At 46.5% G+C, this 22,036-nt stretch overlaps 1 protein-coding gene across 1 annotated transcript; it reads right to left on the bottom strand.

Moving 5' to 3' along the window:
• Positions 1 to 1,678: 1,678 nt before the first annotated feature.
• On the bottom strand, positions 1,679 to 18,308 carry LOC119452298 (GTP-binding protein Di-Ras2). Its single transcript, XM_037714530.2, has 4 exons — positions 18,046 to 18,308; positions 16,065 to 16,232; positions 4,705 to 5,046; positions 1,679 to 2,030 (listed from the first exon to the last, which is right to left on the bottom strand). Exons 1-4 carry the CDS (start codon positions 18,214 to 18,216, stop codon positions 1,881 to 1,883), a joined length of 831 nt encoding a protein of 276 aa, XP_037570458.1. The 5' UTR covers positions 18,217 to 18,308; the 3' UTR covers positions 1,679 to 1,880.
• Positions 18,309 to 22,036: the final 3,728 nt, after the last annotated feature.

The following is a 22,036-nucleotide window of genomic DNA, read 5'->3' on the forward strand; positions in this document are numbered from 1 at the left end:
GTAGAGCGCTGATACAGAACGTGATATGCTGGTAGAGTTGCCCCTATTTTCTTACTGCCTAAGCAGCTATGTTCTATGTGCACGCTGGCACCTGTAGGGGTGCCTAGAAAGCGTGAAATAAATTATCGCTTCACTTGGTCCATTTGAAATAACGGGCGCAGAATCCCAAGGTCCTGGTTATTAACACGTCCTCACAATAGAGAACAGAATGTACTCGCTTATCAGTGGAAGGCCAGTCGGTCTTCTGACGAATCGACTGAATTTTTTACGGAATGTGAGCTCAGCGGTTTCCGTCTATTTTCATTATCTGCGAATTTTCAAGCATTGCACGTTCAGTTGCCGTCACTAGAGGCGCCGCATTATAGGTGAGACTAGCGTAATTAACAATTACCAAACAGACATTTGTCATGTGATGTGGTTGGTTGCTTAGTTTCTACCCATGCAGTCTCGTGTTGGGAGATTCCTGGCAGGCATCTACTTCAAGTTCATATGTACTGCAAATTGAAATATTTTTCCAACTTTTAAACGTTACTTAGGCCAATATTCTGGCTATATTGACTTATCTTAGTATTTTAGTCGTATATACGTGTATTTATTTATAATTAGGACATACCAGTAGACTCTCCAGTAACAACACCACCAAGATGAGGTTAATGGGATATATCTTAGTCGTAGTAATGCGAGTTAGGAAAATATTCCTAAGCGGCCTTGCCTTTCCTTGAAGCACTGTCATGCGTATTGAGTCATTTTTAAAGTTAATTAACACTATACACGTGAATCGCGGCACGGGTAATAACAGCTAATTACATAAAAGCAGTGCTGTATACGTGAGACAGGTACGAAATTGACGAGTGGAAGTTTTCAAAACCTCTGTGTTTGAAAGTCGCAAGAAAAGCTATTAAATCAGTCCTGTTCCTTTTTACTGCATCTTTCTGGAACCACGCTCATTGGTACTCGTTTAATCGAAGACGACAGGACATTTCGCCGACGATGTCTTTTTGCTGAAAACATATTCAGCCACTGCTGACATACCATGCGCTCTTGAGGTGCCTCAAGGATTCGTGGATAGAGAAAGACTGGGCCTGACCAGCGATGAACCCTTTGATCTTTTTTTTGTGTGTGTCCGCTGTCTTATTATAAAAGCACAATGCACTCGATGCACTAAAAATGTTCGTAGCACTTAATAAGGAGGTTAGAAAAACCTGTCGCTTAACAGTCTCTTAGTAAATTGTTAGAGAACGCGACCAAATGCCTCGCAACGGAAACTAAGTTATAGAGAGGCCAGAGAGACCTCGTTCTTCTTCCTACTAACTACTCTGCTTACTACCACGAATACAATAAAATTGAGTCGTTTAAGTCAGTTTATCATAATTTTTTGTAATATAGGGCTGAGATATCAGCGTTCACCAAACGCAACAAGTATTTCTTGTTTTCCGTTTATTGTTGTTGAAAATAGTTGAAACCATTCCTTATTTCTCTGCAGGATCTGCCTCTAGATGAATCGATAATAATCAGAATCTCAAATAACTCGGTAAAATTAGTGACACTTTTTTACTATTTTTCTCAGTAAAAGCCACGAATATATTTATACAAGAGTGCACGCTTGATAACGAGCTGACCCCTTTTTTGATGTGTTAATTATCGCGTGAGCTTCCCCTGTCCCCACCGCTCCAGCTCTGTCGCTCTTCTATGCTCATCTACTTCCGGCAACAATCCAAGACCATTAGTGCCAAGTGAAGCCTCCGCTCCCAATTCTGTACACTTCTGCCTGCGTCTCCAACCCTATGGGGCCTATAGGGCCTATAGGCAAGCCTGTTCACCAACGGCGTGAGCAGAGAGAGGTCGGCCGTGGCTTTGGCTTTGTTCGTGGGCGGGACACGTCACGAGACGGTGCAGTCGTCCACGCCGTGTTCCTTCAGCTTGGACGCTTTCTTGCTCGTCCTACGGATAAGCGAGCGGCTTCTGGGCTTGGCTTTGGCTACGGCTTGCACCTCGGGAGACCTGTCCGGGACGGCAGACGAAGGCGACGCCTGCGACAAGAACCAAAGTGGTTTGAGTAAGATAGATAGATATATTTATTTACAGAAAGGCAGAGATCCCGGCCTCAGCTGTAACTTGCTCTGGCCTGCTACTCTACACTGGGGAAAAGGGACGGGGAGAAAAATGGCTCAAGAATGATGATGATATGAGGTGGAGGTGCGTATATACAAGTCCACAACGTTCTGGCATCTCTAAAGCCGTGCGTCCAGCCCAGTGGCTTGTAGAAAGGCTATAACGGCACTGGTTATGAGGGCTGCGCTGTTTGCATGAGGCCAAAGGACCTATCAGAAACTCGTCTGATAGCAGGCTCTTATCGAATTTTGCAATGGAAGAGACCAGTTTCTGTCGTTCTTGCGCGTGCGCGGGACAAACGCAAAATATGTGATCAAGTGTTTCTGGTACCTGGAAGTATTCACAATTGGGGCTAGTGTCACTGCAACCTATCATATGTCTATAACGCTTCGTGCATGAATGCGACACCAAGGCGAATCTGGTGAACCATGCTTGTTTGGCTTCTTTTGAGCTTGTGAGGCATGCGAGGGGGAATTTCATTTTTGGGTCCCATTTACGCGCTCGCGTGTGTCGTCCATCTGGTTGGGTTCAGTGCTCTAACGTACGGTTGCGTATTATGCAACGAAGTAGGGCGTTTGTGTCGGTTCATGAAAACGAGATGCGTATTAAGTAGCATTATTTAAAGCAGTTTTCGCTTCAGCGCCTGCCTGTTCGTTCCCTATCATGCCACAGTGTGAAGTTATCCACTGAGTTTCTTTGTTGACCAAGGAAATGAAGAAAATGACACCCGGAATTCTATACGATACGTAATGCTACGTGTGCGTTTCTTTCTCCCGAACAAACCTCTTAAAGGGCATGAGCTTTATATAGTGCTCGTCAGTTTCTTAAAGTGAATTACTTGAAAAGGTTTACACAATATCTCAATATTCAACCCGCTAATTAGTACACTTATACGAATTTTCTGTTCAATGAAGTGCGTTTGACATCACGTGGCAATAGTGAGATTGAAACAGGACAGTAATGGAGTGGTGTCTCATTAGTAGGAGTTCTGAGGGTAGCAATAGCTTTTTCTCTTGAGATAGCCGTCCCTGAACTGTGCTACGAAATGTGTTGACATTTCGCTTATTATTTTCCCAGAAGCCTCTTTCGTGCATTCTTGGACAAAGCTAACTGAGACACCGATGTACCAGTATAATTTGGCACATTTCGAGCATAGATATATGCTGAATATTCGTGAATTCATTACTTCTCTGCTTCAATTCCACACTAAAACACATGTCTTAAAGTGAACAGAATGCTAGTTTGTGAAACTTAAGTTATATAGCTGTAAATGCATTTCAGCATGCTAGTACATAATGTCCACATCAAGAGGGGTGTTCGTTTGGGACAGTTTTTGAAGCATATTTAATGGCGATGAAGGGCAACACACAGGACCAAAGGTCTCGTTTTCCTTTGGTCACGTGCTTTGCAGTTCATCGCCGTCAAATATAGTGCCCTTCTTCGAGCAATCCGCTTTTATCGCAATACCTCATTCTATCTTTAACTTGCTCCCGCAGTGATCCCTTCACTCTTTGTGATGCATTTTATTTTTTTTTATATATTTGCAGTACCCTAGGGGTGCATATACATTACAGGGGGGCAGGGCATATAGAGCAAAAGGGAACAGAAATAGAATCATATAAAGGAATAGGTTACATATTTCAAATAAAAAAGTTACACAGAAAAACAATAACTGTGGAGTATTCTTACAGCAGGCTCGATGGTATTTGTACGTTGTTTCCTTCATTTGTTATCCATGAGAGAGAGAGAGAGAGAGAGAGAAGGTTTAATGACATCCGAAGATTATATATTAGCGACCGGCTTGATATACAGGCGATATTGTGAGGGATGAAAGAAAGTGAGATAAAAATAAAGCAAGAACACCACACGCGTACACACTAACAGATGCACTAACAGAAATAGACTAACACAAATGTTATCTAGAGAGTCTCCTCGAGGCCTGCATATACATGAGAGAGAGAAAGGAAGGGAAAGAAAGACAAGGAGGTTAGCCAGTGTAAATACCGGCTGGCTACCTTGTACGGGGGAAAGGGTATATGCATGAGCCTGCACACATACCTTCTCTTATTGCGGCAGAAAGTGAAAAATTCACAGGGTCTCTTACGTTATTCCTAAGACGACTTGAAGCCGAAAGCCCAAGTGCCGATGCATTAAAGATGGACATATGACGTACACATCCCCCTTAATTCGCTTAGTCTACGTGGCTTAGTCATCCCTCTGTATTCGCTTACTCATACTCTTAATTCGCTTAGTTAGCGTACTTCGCTTAGTCATCCCTCTTTATTCCAAAGGTCGAGCGGTCGACTCCCACCAAAGGTCGTGGGTTCGGGTGCCTAACTCTATCTTAATTACCTGTGCCTGAATTAACATGGCCTTCATGAACACCAAAGGTCACGCGTTCAACTCCAACAAATGGCCGTGGTTCGACTCCCACCAAGGGTCGATGGCTCGTAGCCTCTTTGAACTTTGCCTGTTGCCGAAGCGTTTTCGCTAAAGGTCGACTGACTAATGAGACATATCAGGCTTTCGCCTCAATAACGCGCAATCGTATACTTTGTTCGGTTCAACGCCTGGCGACCCTGAAGCCCTCACCTGTAGCGACGAAGAGAACGACGCTAGACCCCTGGCGCGAGGACCCGAGACCCTGGCACTGCAGCGGCGCTGCAGGCCCCCCGCCGCCGTGGCCGCGACCGTGGCGTGCGTCAGGTGGTGGGGCGTGGCCTCGGAGCCCGGGTGTTGCGGTATGCGCGCAAGCTGCAGGTATCCCCGGAACAACTCTCGCACGTTGGTGTTCTCCTTGGCCGAGCACTCGACGAACTTTGCGCGCAGCCGGGGCAAGTCGCAGAAGAGCCACTCGGCCACGTCTTCCTTGCTCACTTGGCGACGGTCGGCCGGAAGGTCGATCTTGTTGCCCGCCACGATTATGGGCACCTCCTGGGGGACGAAAAAACACAAAAAGGATTCCGGCAGAAAGCATCTTAGGATGACTGTCGAGGTTAATGCGATTAGCACTCTAGCAATGAATGCATTGACACGCAGTATTACCCCTGTCGACACGTGTCATGCTTGCGGCGTGTGCTTCAGCCAGGCTCCTCTCCCCCACTTCCCTCTAGACACACTGCGCCATCTGGTGCCGCCGCCGTGAAGTTCGCGCTTGGTGCGTGTTTCTTAATATTAGTTTCGTTTTCGCGCTGTTCGCAGTTGTACGTGTCTGAATATTTATGGCGCGGGTTCGATTTTGCCCAGCACCAGGATAAATATTGAAGTACTTTTCTTGTCATAGAAGAGCGGCACATAAACAGTGGCACATACCCAGTGGAACAAGTTGGCGTCAAAAAGTTTAGCTCCAGATAAACATGCACACGGCAAGCTGGGTAAAGTTCCCGAAGAATGTTGTTGACCTTGAAGAGAGGTGCCGTGACGAATCCTCACCAACGCTGTCAGAAAGTACTACATATGATGAAATGGCGCGAGATACAAACACAGAGGGAAGAAATGACAAGATGGAGCGTTCGCTGCAATCTCCCGTCATCTGTCATCTCCAGAAGCGCAATGTAGAGAAATCGTTGCGGAATAACCGATTGATTGATTTGATGATATGGGGAATCTTGGCAACGTTCGATGCCGGCTTTTAAACATCTTATTGCCAAATGAATTACTAACTACAGAAATACTGCCCGAGATCATTGTAGTGGGGCGTGGAATTAAAAACACGTCCACAGCAGGCGCAATATTTTGCGTTCATATTTCCGTAAAGATCGACCAGTCGAGCTTTTGCGCAGCACAGCGCAGTGCGAATGAAATGAGTGAAGTAACATTTGTACACCATGAGAAGCACCGCCGTCCACACTTGAAGTCTACAGAGCGCTCGAGCGCTGCGCTTCTAGGTTTACGATTTTGGAAAAGACACGAAATCAAACCAACTATTACGAGGTTTCCTGCCCACATGCGTCGCATTTTATTTTGTGTTATGATGTGGTAATTTATTATTGTAGCTCAAGGTAATATTTATCTTTAGTGTCCATTAAGGTTACCGGGCTGAATACTATATGGTGCGCCCAACGCTGTGGCTTCCGATGTTCGCAAGCATTGGCTCTCAAATCAGCCAGCAACGCAGATATCGATTTCTTTGCATCGCAGCCCACCGATTATGTAGAAAGAAATAAGCTTGCGTATTGAATGTTCACAGCTCTTACTGTTGCTGAAAGCTAGCCGGGTGTGTTACCGACATTATGAAACATAAATCTAGATTCGGAACCAGTCCTGTGAATTCCGTGTTGGTGTTTCGTCTTGCTTAGCGCTTCAAGTATATGGCCACAATATTCGCAGCTCAAGTGATCGTCCGAGTGGTGATAGCAAGTTTCACAGCATTGCGTGGCTGCAATAAGGCGGAGTTTATAATACAGTGCGGCGTAGGGAAGCACGAAGCGATGAAAAATTCCTCGTTGCTTGGGACCACGCGTGCGGTGACGACGTCGTACCCGTCCCTTGGTGCGGCATCTCACTCCAATCGATATGCTGATTTCCGCTACCTCCCTGTCCTTTTCCCTTTGTCTTTCACGCCCCTCGACTCAGAAATCCTTCCAAAGTCAGCGCGCACTCCCCCCGTCGGAGTGAAGGGATTTCGCGCGTCTAAACTTCGTGCCTCTAAAACCGTGCACCAATGCGGCAGCTACAACTTGCTTCAGCCTGTCAGCAAAGTGCAGCACTGTGTGTTTACAACGCATGTTTTGACTTTGACGTTGTTTGGACGTGTATACAATGCAGTGCAACATTTCAGTGAGGCGTTGCAAAAGCATACATTCAAAGTGTGCATATCCTGACGAGGCCTATACATCGCGGGTCACAGAACAGAGCGCCGTTTGTTTAAAGCACTGTCTGTGTTCATCTTCAATGACGTCGCTGTCTGTTCTCCACTCGAGAACATGATGCAGACGACAGTGCAAGGCCTGCAGAGACGTAGGCTCAAGTGGTTTGATGAATGTTTTGGAGGATAGTGGCTTTAACGGTGGTATATTCCCTTGATAACACTAAGAACATGCAATAAAACCTACATAGGCCCCTGGAAAACTCCGGATTGTAGCTCGACCTCTGATCCTGCTTCTGCTATTTTACTTATACGATACCGGAAAAGTTTAAACAGCACAACTGTGGTAATAAGCACTTGGTGATGGCCCAGAAAAATGTGAGGAATGACATAGGGCAAATCGGAATGAAGTAAAGGAAAGAAAACGCATACATCACAAGAGGCCTAAAGCGATTTCATCAAAAACGTGAGCGGTATGATTCTGTCCTGAGCAATAGTTCGAACTTCAAAGTTTCTCTTGTAGGTGCCCTGATTTGTCATTCTTCAATTATCTAAACTTATTAGGTGCAATCAAAAAGTTTCCTACGTTAGACACGGCCTTATATAAGACAGATCACTCAGCAACAAATTTTGGCCAAAAGATTGTCCAACAGAAGGATGCATATGATCAAGCTGAATTTAGCCCAGTATAGTATTCTACATTGGTGAGGTGTTTATCCTTGCTACCATTTTAATGGTGTCCTATAAAGCTTGACCGTTGCCTGAGCAGCACAAGCCAAGAATGAATAAGAACCCTTGAGGCGCTCGTTATGTGTGTTTAGCGCTGCGCGAGGGGGAGAGATAGTCATTAGTTAGTTCATCTGTTTATGCTAACCACAAAATTCATTTGTGCCCTCCAATAAATGTAATGAAAGGAAAAGAACAAGAAATAACGGATACTGCTGCTCACCACATGCGCGCACTGCTGCATTAAGAACACTAAGCAACTCGTTGTAGGCTCTTCTACACTGCACCGTATTAGCGAGACAGCGCGTTGTTTTCCACACTCGAGGTGCCCACTCCGGGTGACCCCGATCGGACGAGGAAAGTTCGAACTCGGACTCGACGCGGTAGCGAGGACACTCACTCACGCGCTCGCTCAAACTTGGCAGTCCTGACGTCGAGGAGGCCACGCTGGACAGAGCGTATACGAACGGCAATTACGATCGAATTTGCGGAGAGCCTTCGCCTCTGAGACGCCCAATCTCGTTCGGCCTGAGGGTGAAATACGACGCATTAAATGTCGTCGTTCGGCGCAGGGCGCCCTTTCGGAGAATGAGATTATATTGTGGTCGGGTAAAGTTCATCTCTCCGGAGCGAAGTGTGAGACGGGGACGACAGCTGGTTGACGACGCCTGTCCTCGGGCTAGTTATACAGACTTTTAAAAAATAAAGAAAGAAAGAGAACGGTGCTGATATCTCGAAGCTGAGAACGTCCCTCGCTGAACTCGAATAACTTCCTATTTTCTCTTGTTGTGTTTCATAATTCTCGCTGCAATTAGTTTTTGTTTTTAAAGTAGAGCATGGCCGTGATTTCCGATTAGAGTGCCAGCCATCCTATTTTAATCAATATTTTCGTGCAGACTAGATAAGAGCTCCTATATATCTCTTATGCGAAACGTGACTTCCGGGCGCTCGGCATAACGAGGATGTCGCATATGTCTTCCTAGACGCTATCTGAATAATTCATTTTTGATGTCGTGCACTCTTAAAGCAGTTTACACCCTTTGGGGCGTATCTTTGTTCCGCAGCAATGATCATTATCTGTCTTGCTTGCGTTTCCTTTCTTTGACGCTGCGCACCCGATAGTTCCAAGTCAGAGACGGCGTGCGCGTTATCAGCGTGACATAGCATTCCTGACAGGAAACTGGCGAGCGCAGAGTTTTCAAAAAATAAAATGCAAGCAAGGCAGATGACTATTATTGTTTTGGGACAGTGATGCGCCCCAATAGAAGAAGAAGAACGTAAACCTTATTTTCAAATCAATCAGATTCGAGTCCGGTGTCTTTTTAATGGGTCTGCGCACCCGCCGCGGATCGCGGTTCCGAGACCTTGTATCGAAGCGGCTTCCTACTCGCTGGACGGCCCAGAGTTGTGCTGTCAGGTTCGAGCTGAGCAGCCCCAATAAGTGTACACTTTTTTTTAGAGCCTAGGCGCGTGAGTCTTGTACACACATAAGGATTCGTCGTTTGATTTCTCGCTGCAACATATGTGCCACACCTGATGAATGGAATCTGCAAACTGAGGCGACATGCTCGCGGCTCTGTCGGCAGAGCGCAAGGACCAGAATTGATTTGGTTCACGATTCGATTTCATCTGTTTTTTTTTTTCAGTTTAACGTTGTTAACACGAACCCGAAAAGGTCGACTCAAGTTTCCTCCTCGTCTGAGCAACCAGGTTTTCGGGTTCAGACAAAACGCTAGCGGACCCGATGAAACATGAAGAGAAATAGAAAGAAAGGAAAGACAGGGAGGTTAACCAGAGGCGACTTTCCAGGTTGCTACCCTGCACTGGGGTAGGTGATGTAGTGGCTGGAAAGAGGGCAGAGAGAGAGACATAAGTAGAGGCTGATTGGATCAGCATGCCTAGCAACTGTGTTGATTACTATGAGAGAGAGAGATGGTCTTTAATGAAAACTGCAGTGGTTTGCCTAGTGGCGTGCTTATATCATGCTACTCCAGGTAAATTCGATGCTATGTGAAATGATACGCAGGAGACAAACGATAGACACATAACTGACACAAAATGCAAGAGATACAACATACGGAAATAAATAATCTCGTGTTTTTTGGAGACAAGTGCCTCTTAGAAAATTAAAAAGACCGTTTTGGTCACGTCAGGAGCATAGGGGCTTTAGTCTATGGTCGAAGTACCTGCCGCCTCTCAAGGTGCGGTCCCTGAAGTACCTTCAGTGGAAGCATTAGGGTCGGCCATTGCTGTGTGAAAAAATACCATACCATGAGTCGTTCAACTGAATCCATGAAAACAGAGTCGAGTCAGGGAAGTGAGCTCACCAAAAGGGAAAGGGTTACCGGTTCTTCCGTACGCTCTACGGACTTCAAGCTTGGCGAAGCGTTTCGCGAAATCAAAGCCAGTCTCCTGTCACTGACCTGGCTGGGAACATAAAGTGGGATTTGTGGTAATGGTACGATGCAAGGATAGACAAACAAAAAGGTTAGACTGCAATATATGTATACTAAATATATATGATTGTTCTGTATTCTTCCTCGCGTTTAGTTTCTTTTTTTTTGCGCTCCCCAAGAATGGACAGGTGTGAACTCGCCCGCTTTTCAATGCTTCTACAGATATAGTAAAACCTGATTAAGCTTAGGCAGGCTCGTTGACTATTTCTCGCCAGCCCGTTTAAAGGGATGCCGATAAAAATCTACATTATCACAATCATCAAGAGGTAGAGGATGGGCTCACTTGTATTAACATACAACCAGTTACTTGTTTCTATACTGAGGACAAATTAAACAAAGGAGCCATCACCGTTAGCTGGCGAATGCCACACCTGTTAATTTGTCAATAAAGCTAAATAATGTAAAACAAAAAAATTAAAATATAAATTAATTCTTGCATTATATAATACTTAAATAAAACAGACGAAAATGTAACGACACTAAGAGTGGAATTCTGCTGCAAGAAAAGTTTCAGTTTAAACAAAGTCCGTTAGTATGCGTATCTGCAGTGCGCAAGCATATTTCACGACCACGCATGAACAAAACGCAATGACACATCAATATCTCATCAACACTACCATCAATATTTATCGCGTGTACCAGTGTCTGAAAAGAAGCATTGAAATACTCTTGATTGCTTTGTGATACATCGCTTTTGATGGCCACTGTTTCTTGCAAGTGACATTTTGATCCCCTGTGAATTATTTTCTAGTCGCCTGTTTAAAAAGGTCAGAGGCGCCGCGCGAGGCCATCGAAACCCTGCGAGAATCGCGGCGAGAGTACACACTGCTCGACGCGGTCTGCAGAGTCTGGATTCGTTCGGGAGTGCCAGTTGTGTAGCTTCCACAACAGTAAGGACTTTTGTTAGACAGAGTGACAGCTAATACGATGGCCCGGTATCGCCGACACCAAGGAAGGCCAGCAGCGAGTGACTGTGACAGCTAATACGATGGCCCGGTATCGCCGACACCAAGGAAGGCCAGCAGCGAGTGACTGTAAACTGGAACGGTCTTATTGACCGAACGTCACCCAACGAAACTCATTACGCGCTGCCTCGAACGAAGCCGGCAGCCCGCGACCGAAGAATAATCCGGGGGTTTTGCTTTGGACTCGATGCAGTTTTAAACCGGGGATCTGGAGTCTCCTCGTTCGCGGCTTTCTTCTTCCACAATCTCGCGATGGGGTCTATACTGACGTCAACTCATGTGTCGTACGGATGGCTGAAGTAGCGGGAACTTTAGGCTTACGCATGAAGTTTATTCTCAGCGTCAGATGGTAAGTATGAATGATTGGCCGGGGGCCACCGTGAAAACGAAGTGTGTAAGAAACAAACATTGACGAAACGTAAATGAACTACTTGAAATTTCACGTTGGGGAGGAAATCCTGAATTTTTTAATCTGGGAGATAATCCCTCAGAATTCTTGTGAACTATTCCTAATTTACCGGGATTACTGTGCTTCCTTTTTTTTTCTTTTTTTTTTGTCACGACTATCGTGTGTAGTGCTCATGCCCTGTGTGCCTTGCCCCTTCATTTTTCCTCTCTCTTTTTTTTCTTTTGGCTTCTTCGAGAGGGTGGGCATGATGTGTTTTTCCAGGAGATAATCCCTAGCCGGCTAGGTATGTTTGCATGATTCTTGGCTTCGACGAAACCTTTTGCTATTCCGATTTTATGCATTTGCTAGTCGTGTATGCTATTTAGGTCGATACAAGATCGCTCACTTTCTTTTATTGCGATAGCAATTATATGGACACTTCAAAGCGGATTTCTGCCGTCGTCGTCGCCGTCGCCGTGAGGTTCCGTATGACGTCAACGGCGATGAAATCTTCGCCGCGCTCCGGACGCTGTATGTGCGAGTGAAAGGGCGCGAGGGACGCGTGCTTTCACGGGGAGCGAACGCCCGTCGGAGAGCAAGCGCGCGTTCTGCGCCGTGCTCCTTGAAGGGCTGCAGAATTAAGCGTCTCTTTCCTCCTTTCCATACATAGAGAGCAAACGCTACTTTTTCCGTCGCGCGAAAGGATGTGGAGGGACGGGAGAGAGGTAGGGGAGGCGACGTTTAGCTGCGGCACTAAATGCGTATCTATATAAAAACGCCGCGCGCGTTCGGCGCGAACGCGTGCAAAACGCCGACGGCGTCAACAACAGTTCTGCGCGTTGCTGGTGCTGCTGCATGTCGCAAGTTTATACAGCTGATAAAACTACTACCCTTACTCCGGTTAACTGTGTACTAATTTGTTATCGCAATTGATGCTTCGCATTTCGGGTGAAACTGCGACATTTTTTTTATTGCGATAGCAATTATATGGACACTCAAAAGCAGATTTCTGCCGTCGGCGTCGCCGTCGCCGTCGCCGTCGCCGTGAGGTTCCGTATGACGTCATTTGGAGAAGAAATCGTCGCCGCGCGCCGAACGCTGTATGTGCGAGTGAAAGGGCGCGAGGGGCGCGTCTTTCACGGGGAGTGAACGCACGGCGGAGAACAAACGCGCGTTCCGCGCCGTGCTCGCTTAAGGGCTGCAGAAGTAGGCGTCTCTTTTCTCCTTTACAATCACCATATATGTAGAGCAAACGCACCTTCTTCCGACGCGCGAGAAGCCGTGGGGGAGGCGGAGGGAAGGGAGGCGACGTTTAGCTGCGGCACCAAGTGCCTATTTATATCACAGGCTCCGACAACAGTCACCAACGCCGCACGCATTTTGAGCGAACGCGGGCAAAACGCCGATGGCGTCGACAACAGTTCTGCGTGTTGCCGATGCTGCTGCATGTCCAAGTTTATACAGCTGATAAAGCTAATATCATTACTCCGTATAGCTCTCTACAAGTTTGCTATCGCAATTGATGCTTCGCCTTTCAGGTGAAACTGCGACAATTTTTTTCTATATCACATTCACTCTCGCATCTATATCCGGTTGCAAGCCTATGTAGTAATCTCTCTGCCTTTCTCCTTTGTCTTCGTGTATCGAAAAATAATTATGTTTCTTATACAGAAGAGAAGATCCTGGGAGCATGGCTTCGTGCGTTTACGATGTGCAAAGTCATAAAAGTGCTGCTGCGCTTCATGAAATACACCTGCCTATGTGACCGCTTGCGAGGAAATGAACGATGGAATGTCTCAATGCGTGTGTGCGATTATACTTTTAACTTCCCTCCTTCTCAATTTCAGCTCCCTTTCCGTCTTCTCCATCGCCGACTTGCCAAACGGGCTCGCCCTAGCTAACCCCCTGCCTTTCTTTAATAAGGTAGGTATAAATAGGCTTAAATGAGGTCAAACTGGCGAGGGTTGGAAGCAGTACGCCCCTGGCTATAGTTAATTTATTTTCTATGCAAAACAAATATTATATGTTTGCTTTAAAATGAACATAGAAATATTACAATAAAAAGAACGCCTTGGAAAAGCAAGCGCTCTCACCCATACAAGAGCGAAAGAAAGAAAATAACACACAAAACACAACGACGAAGACGAGTCACTGCACAAACTTCTCCCTGGTAGTTATAGCACATGTCGGTACTTCTAAAAAGTATTTCACGGCACTGACAGCTGTTCTTTGAAAGCGACTAATCCATTGACACAACAGTCAATGGATGAATAATCCATTGACCAGTGGCCCAATAATCCATTAACCCAATGGTCCATGGACTATTGCTCAGAGACCTAGGTTTGAAGCGCAGCTGTTGCCTTTGCTGAGCACAGCATTGCCTTTGCTGGGGGCAGTGCAGCTCCGGTTGTTTATCCTATACCAGGGACGGGAAAAATCGGCAAGAAACAATGAAAGCGTGAAAAACAAGACAGAAAGGATTAGGCAGATTCCCCACACACACTCTAAGAATCAATGTTATATGGAGCATTTTCTGGGTAGCTGACTATCCAGCCTTATCTCTCGGATTTGCATCAACATGTAACCGCGTGGCACAGCGCGTCCGTTTAAAGCGAGTATTTGTGTTGTGACGCGAGCGGTGGGTGTGTGTGGGATGACAACGCTAAGGCTACGGCACGACGCCGACGACGACGAATGCAATGGAGAGTGCGATGGCATGCCGACTGAATTACTGTACTCCGAAAAAGAAACGTTACAACTTGGGTTGACTGCAGAGGTATTGCACTGGGTAATGTGGGCCGAACCCGAAGCTAGTGTAATGTCCGAAATTGGCAAGAAGCCTGATATTTTCCACAGTGGCAGGCAGATTTTGTTTCGCATAAAGAGAACTAATGGCTCGCCACATAAAACTGCGTCTGAAAGATTTTGCTGTACCTAGTTTAGGTCCGCATTGCACACTACAACGCGGACATAGTGCGTACTCTTGCTCACCAACCGTCACTAAATGCGAACGTTAAAGAAATTGCGCTAAAAATGCGTGGATGCTGAGCATATTCGTGAACACTCAGTGTTTGCGGTAGCGCGGTATTGTGGCGCCATCTAGCCGGCTCTGGTCGAAGGACTATCATGGCCTCTGATATTTCGATGCACACCTCGTCTTTTCCCAGTTTTTTGGCATTTAAGTGATTAGACATATGGCATGCAAGACGCCTCAGACAAGAAGCTACGAACTGGTGCACATACGATGAAAACACTTTCTATCGCAAGCAAATATTTATTATGTGAGTACACGGCTGGGAGGCACATATGACGCGCAAGAGCCTTCACACAACTTGCTTCACGAACTAGAGCAAGAGGCATAGGTTGCTAAGGTTGCTGCTTTTGTATGTATAATGAGTGTTTTTATACTTTCTACACAAATATCGCAACGTATATGGTATATAGTATTGCAACGTATACAAGTAGAAGTTGTTAAGGCTGATGTCTTTGTTCTATTAACAGCGAAGCTGTTCTAGCTAACCGTAAAAAGTGCCGCCTGCCGCAAAACCTTGCCGAGCTATGACGTCACTGCGTTGCCTAGCAACCACCTCGCGGAGCGGCGTGCGCTTCACTTCCTCTCCGTGCCGTGCACATGTTGCCTTGACATGGGACGTTAAGAAGGAAGGAGAGCATGCGCACGTCGCGCGCTATGCTCGGGACAAAGAAAGAGAAAATGAGAGCGAGAGAGAGAGAGATAGAGAAAGAAATTGTAGCAGCACCAACGGGGCAACGCGCCGAGCTACTGCCGACGCCATCCGCGCTTCCCCGTTTCCCCGCATTAGCGCCGCACAGGCGCCTCTGGCGGTGGCTCGGCAGGTTTCGACCAGCCACGCGCCGGCAAGTGGGGAGGCGCAGCTTGGCCGGGACGTGACCGGGGAGATAAAGCTTGGAGCCGCCGCGACGGCGGCAGAACTCTTGTTAACTTTGTGGCGAGTACATGTAGCCACAACATGGGACGACCAAAGAAGATCCGGACACCCGAAGAAGAAGCGGCTCATCTTGAAGCGCGTCGCGCGGCCAAGCGAAAATCTGCGCGTCGGCGGCGAGCCGATTCGGAATACCGTGCCTAGCAGCACTTAACATTTCCTAGCAAAACTTAGCCAAGCCTAATAAAAGCTGGAAGAAGCTACGTCGATCACCAGCTCCGCTGTTTACTCCAGCCTCGCACCACTAGTGCAAGCTGCCCACGCTTTTCTATTGACTTTAAGCATGTTTTCAAAATGTGCTTTATTGCAGCAACTTCAATAAATTTCATCTACCTCAGACCTCACATGCCTCATACAATCATTGAACAATTTATTGTTTTTGGAGAAGGTGGCGATGAAATAGTTGCTAACGTTTGAAATTTCATCGGCGTCAGTCGGTCGGTCAGGTCGGTCAGGAAATCAATAAATGGAAATCAATCAATGGAATTCAATCAATCTAAATCAATCAAAGCATATAGCTTGCTATGGTAAGTACAAAAGGAGTACAGAAGGAACTGAGACGGTGTGTCTCAGCGCCGGCAAAACGTCCTAAACTGCTACTGCGGAAGCCTTAGCCATTCACCGGCATGCAGGCTACGTGCGTACCTGGTAGTCCGGCTTGTGCTCCCTGACCTCCTGGAAGCACTGCTTGACGAGCTCGAAGGAGGCGATCGAGTCGATGCTGTAGACAAGCAGGAAGGCGTGGCCGTTGGCGATCGACAGTCGACGCATGGCCGGAAACTGATGATCGCCAGCGGTGTCCAGGATGTCCACCTAAGCGAACCGCGTGCATTGGTGTTAATTTCCAGAACTCGGTCAGCGTGAAGCGAAATAAAAGTACGCGGCGTTGTTAAAGATACATAATACCTGCAGCGGTGGCTCAGCAAACACCGAATGGACTAGGCACAACCCTATAGGTTGATCGCTCAATTTCTTCGCATTGTTACGGCATTCAAATTAGCCGGAAACGCGAGAACACCCTTGAATGCCAGAACACACATTGCTGTGCAGTACAGTTGATTCGGCCGGCGACAATGATAGGAAAACAGCAGTTACAGGGACGCGTTAGGGTAGTAGATTTTGTGAGCAAGGTGGGTGAGGGGGAGAAGTTGGGTGCTGGATGAATATCTTAGTTGTCCTTATTTATATGTAAAGACAGCTTTCGCAGAATATTTTTCTATTTGATAGATGTTCCTTGAACTACACTTTAAGTCGTTTACTTTTAATTTCACAAAATGATAATTCCAAGATGTTCCATGCTCTTCTATTTGATGGGACAGCGGTGAAAATAGAAAGGAGGCCAAATGGCATATGGCGAAAAAGCGAGTGGTGTGTTCTTCCAATGTACGAAAATTAATGCATGCAGAAAGGCACATGAGTTCGCAAAGCGTTAAGCCGACCCGAACTTCTTCATGAAAGGAGATTGCTCGCGTGGACCTGCGAATGTTTACTCCAACCGATACTGCGAAAAAAATGGGCAAGTCTGATCAACGCATATCGTGCCAGCTATCGCATCACTCTGTGCATTAATGGCAAAGCTGCAATTTGTAAACTATTGTTAGAGTTTTAACGCGATAGCATTAAGGACCTCATGTCGCAGAAAATCCGGCGTCGGCAACCGGCGTGCGATGTCGGCGAGTGGCGGAGAAAATCATCCCCAACCATGCAGGCCCTCCGAATATATTTAGGTATTGTATATGCCACGCCTTCATTTATGACGTGTGGTATATGCGGGCTATATTGCCACACCATTCTAGCACTAAAGTTGCTCATACCTTGTCTTATATTGTTGACAAATTTATTCCTCGGAATTTTGAGAATGACAGCCCACAAACAAATGTCATGAAACAAAACACCAACCGCGCATGCCTTTTATGTTAAATCTTCTCAGGCTGAAATAGTAAAAGTGCGAAACAGTAACAAAAGCCTGAAAATAATGCAATGTGTTTGGCGCGGCTGTGCACTACCTCTGGATCGGCCCACGCAAGGGGCCGCGTTTCTACCAGAGAGCTCGCCTTCGCGCATAGCCTTCTCCGCCAGCGTTTTCCAGTGACCATTAGGGTTGCATAAGCTGCAGTCATCGGGAACCGTGAGAAGCAGTCAGGGATATTTGAATGCTATCGCGTTCCACTCTTAAAAGCGAAGCTTAAGCGTCCTCACATTTTTTACAACTGTTTTGGTCATCATAACAGACGCGCACCCTTAAAGCTATCTTTGGCTCCTCCCGCCATTTTGCATATACGGCTGTCTGGCTAAGTAAACTGGCCCTATTCCAGAGACAGTGTAATCAATGATGGTGAATCGGTGGGCCCCATTCTGATAACAGTGCACAATACGGACCCCTCGATAGTGTTTCAACGGGGTTTGTAACGCTGGCCCATTGTGGAGGGGATCAAGATTAATCTACAAATCCACACCACGACATCCCTCAGATTAACTGTGCAGTTTCTGGACGTTAAACCCGACAATGTATATATTTAAAAGTCTTGTCTCTTATCTGTAGGCCGCGGTGCCCCGAGAACTCCGGCTTTGTCATGTTAAAATAATTTTGCAAGATCGCATCGTCCGAGAAGGCCCAGTCTCACACCTTGAGCGTCATCGACTCGAGGTCGAACTCCTTGCAGAAGAGGTCCTCGACTGTCGGCTTGTAGCGTTCCGAGTACGTGTTGAACAGGAAGCGCTTGACGATGGAGCTCTTGCCGACGCCTCCGGCGCCCAGCGTCACAAGGCGAATGCGGTACTCGCTGTCTTCCGTCATCGCCCACGACAGCACCCGCGTCGGGACGCCAACCCTACACACTGCTGCCGGGACAGCCGGCTGGAGTCGACTTCCTTACTTGACCTGCGTGGCAGAGAGGAGGAGGAAACAACTTTATAAAAAAATTTTTCAGGGCGTTGTAGGTGGCCGCTTGTCTGCGGCGACCTCTTCCGCCCAGGCAACGATTCCTTTTTGTAGCTTTTCTTCAGGAGACCGTATTAGGGTCTCCCATGTCGTTTCAGAGGGAGCTGGCAGAAGCTCTCTGGGTGGGGGAAGACCCTCGCATTCCCAGAGGATGTGTCTTTGGTTTGCAGAGATATTTCGCTGTTTGGATCGAAGAAATTCTACCAACACGCGGTTTATGAGCTTCCGATGTAGGGGAAAGAAAACACCATCGAAGGGAAACCTGGCATCGTTGGAAACATGTTCCCTCCTTAAAGACTCTGAGCTTCCACATCGTAAGCAAAAGTTTCGAAAAAATTCTAATGCAGCCACACTTGATGCTACAGTTCTACAGTTCAGTATTCACATGCAGCTGACAGATCATGATGCGAAGAAAAACGCAGGTTGACACTGGTCATTAATTGAAATGGCGACGGATGTTCACCGCGATGGCCGCGACGGGCGCTGGCTAACGCACCCCTGGCCTAGACCAGTACCAGCGGCCGTGCCAGTACACATTTACAAATACCCAAGGAAATGGAAGGGAGTATAGCAGTCGTCGTAGCTCGATTGGTGGAGCATCACACGCGTATCCCAGGTGTGCGTTTGGCTCTCACCAGCGGCAATTGTCATGTTTTCCGGCACTTTTACTTCCATTTTCTTTATTATTTCTGCGTTTCAATTAGGTACTCCGGTTAATTTCCCCTATGCTTTCCTCGGCTTCATTGTCTGTGTAGAGAGAGAGACATTTTATTCAAGAAAAGGCAAAGAGGTCGGCCTCAACTAGTGTCATATATGTAGGCTGCTGTAGGCAGGGGGAGAAGGATCATTGTCTGTAGGCTTCAGATTATTCCGAAGAGGAAGCCCGATGCACAGACGTATATACATCTACTTACATTAGGAAAAGTTGGCGGTAATCGCCTAGCTTGTGTTCTAGTCACTCGGTTACCCTTATTTTCGTTTATTGCATTTTTTATTGCTACACTGTAAAGTAAAAAAAAAAAAACTTACAAGAAAAAAACTGATCGGCAGATTTTGCAATCGCCATTGCATCTTATCTTTTTTACAGTTTTTGATACTATAGCGTAATCTATAACAGACTGTAATATTTACAGTGTATATGGTTGTAATTTGCAGTGAGAGGTGAAGTTATGGCTGTCAGTTTGCTATGCTCTTTCTACGTGTGGGAGGTATACATGCATATGAATTTCTTAATGCTAGTGTGAATTTGTTGGTTTTGTCTGGCAACGAGTGCTGGCTTATTTGGCGATGCTCTTTACTAATTGTACCAAGGTTATTTGCATAGGCGGGTGTACTGAATGGCATATGTTTTAAGTAAACGTCAGTTGTCTATAGGCATGTGAGAACAGTGACTTTATTGAAATTGCACCGAATAACAATTATATTTGTCTAGTTCTAAACGAAAAAAAAGGAACACGCGGCTGAAAAAAAAAACATATTTACCTTAATACATGTACTGATTTTTTGCAGTTAGTGCTGCAGTGGACATAAAGATAGGCTGTTGATGATGATGATGGCTGCTGGGCAACGTGCATATGTTATCCCTAAGTGTAAGTTAATTATACTTGTTTCTGATTGTCTCATGGCGGTAGGTGTATGAAACGGTCCTTAAAAGGATTTACTAGGTGTTTTCTTTTTTCTTGTTTAACATTACTTTCTAAAATCTACTATGACAAATTGCACAATTCTAATCCATGAGCTGTATATCGCTCGAACAGGCAGACATTACCTGCGCAACAAATCGGTATTCATAATTCGTAAATTGACAAAATTTAATTTATCAACTACCAAGTAATGCGCTTCGCCTCTTGCACCAGCCGTAGGGCATAGTGGCTTTGGCATTGTGCTGCCAAGCTCGAAGGCACAGGATCAAATCCTGGCCGCGGTGGCCTCGATTTCTACGGGCGCGAAATGCAAAAAAATGCCCTTGTACGGCACATTGGGTGGTTGCTAAAGAACCCCAGGTTACCAAAATTAATCCGGAGTCCCTCATTACGGCGTGCCTCATAATCATATTGTGATTTTGGCACGTAAAACCACACCATTTAAAACATTTTTCTTCGCCTCTTAGAGTAATGCCGAACAAGGGGAAAAAAATCATGCTTTCTGTCCTAGGCGACATAAAAAATTGTCAACTCAGAAATGAAGCTCACTGCATACTTACGGTGTACTCTTCTTTCTCGGCACGCATTTTTCAATGACCATAGCATATTTCCTCATATTCGACCGTAATCAATGGCGTCAATAAATTGGACATCCAAATTCTAGAATAACTCTGGAATACAAACAGAAATATTGCATAGGCATTCAAAATTTGGAATTTATACCCTCGCTGGTGGCTTTCTCGTTGGCGATGGTGCTATATCCAACACGCGCATCATGCAATCCTTCTGCAAAAAGCTAGCATGCTCGTGCAATCATCAGAGAGTCTCTATGAATATTTCTGCCATTCGCTGATCGGCTGTGATACTGAGCGTCACGATATGCACTCAGGCGAATACAATGGCACGCAGATGCTCGTATTAATACCGTATATAGCGTGAGACAAGGCCAGGGAGACCGGGACACGCTTTCGGGATTAGACTGCCGTTATTGATCGCGCTTAGTCTATATGAAACACGGCGCAGGCAGTGCACACGTTCAGGTAAAAACGAAAAGAGGCGGGATACTGAGTCACGCGAGATCATTGCTTTCGTGCTTCGCTAAATTAGACGATGACTACGACGAAGAAGAAGAGGCGTGTGGCTTGTCTTGCTGAAACGAGGCAGTGTTGCGAAACTTCTAGCTGCCCCCAGCCAACAAAAGCCTGACTTAGCCCCGTATTTAGAAGTGCATCTTAAGTTGAAGCCCATGCTTTGCTTGATTTAACTGACGCTTGTCGTGAACGCGCCGGACGAAACGCAATGAGGGTCCTGGGCACGTTCAAGCCAGGCGTCATTTAGAAGATCAAGTCAAGCATGGGCTTCAACTACAGACACCTTTTTGAATACGGGGGCTAGGCATGTTCTTCGCGTCCCTCACAAAAAACTCACTTTGTCAATCTGAAAAAAAAAGAGCCGCTCTTTCGGCTGAAAGTCGAAGCGCTGAGAGCGATAGCAACCTGTACGCGTATTGAAAAATTACGCGAAGTAAGGTTCATAGTCTGATCGGCCGTATAAAATGCAATACGTAGTCCATTAGTAATTAAATTACCAAGCATGGCATCACGCGCGCACAGACAAGCGTGAACAGATGTCACTCGGTGACCGCGAGCAGCACTTGCGCTGCCAACGCTGGCGCGATCAAGAGCGCCGGCAGCGTGTCGCGTGTGCCGTGTCCAAAACTTAGATTACGTGACATTCAAACCTAGGGGCGCGGGGAGGCAGCTCACGCGATGCCACCAGCCATCTCGGCTCGCGCTCAGACTTTGCACCCGCCGCGAATTACCTCCAAGATATGGAGTGCGGGGCGCTTATGTGCTCAGCCGCGCAGACAACCATGCGCAGCCATGGCCGGCCTAGAGGAGGAGACGCGCGCTCTCCTCCTCCTCCTCGAGAAGGATGCTGGCTTGATCACGTGACCTCCAATATTGAGAGTGAGGGAAGACGGCGCTCCTCAAACCACTATCCTTCTCGGCTCACCCTCGCAAGCGATTTCT

This window comes from Dermacentor silvarum, chromosome 5, assembly GCF_013339745.2.
Source record: "Dermacentor silvarum isolate Dsil-2018 chromosome 5, BIME_Dsil_1.4, whole genome shotgun sequence".
NCBI classification, from domain to species: Eukaryota; Metazoa; Arthropoda; class Arachnida; order Ixodida; family Ixodidae; genus Dermacentor; species Dermacentor silvarum.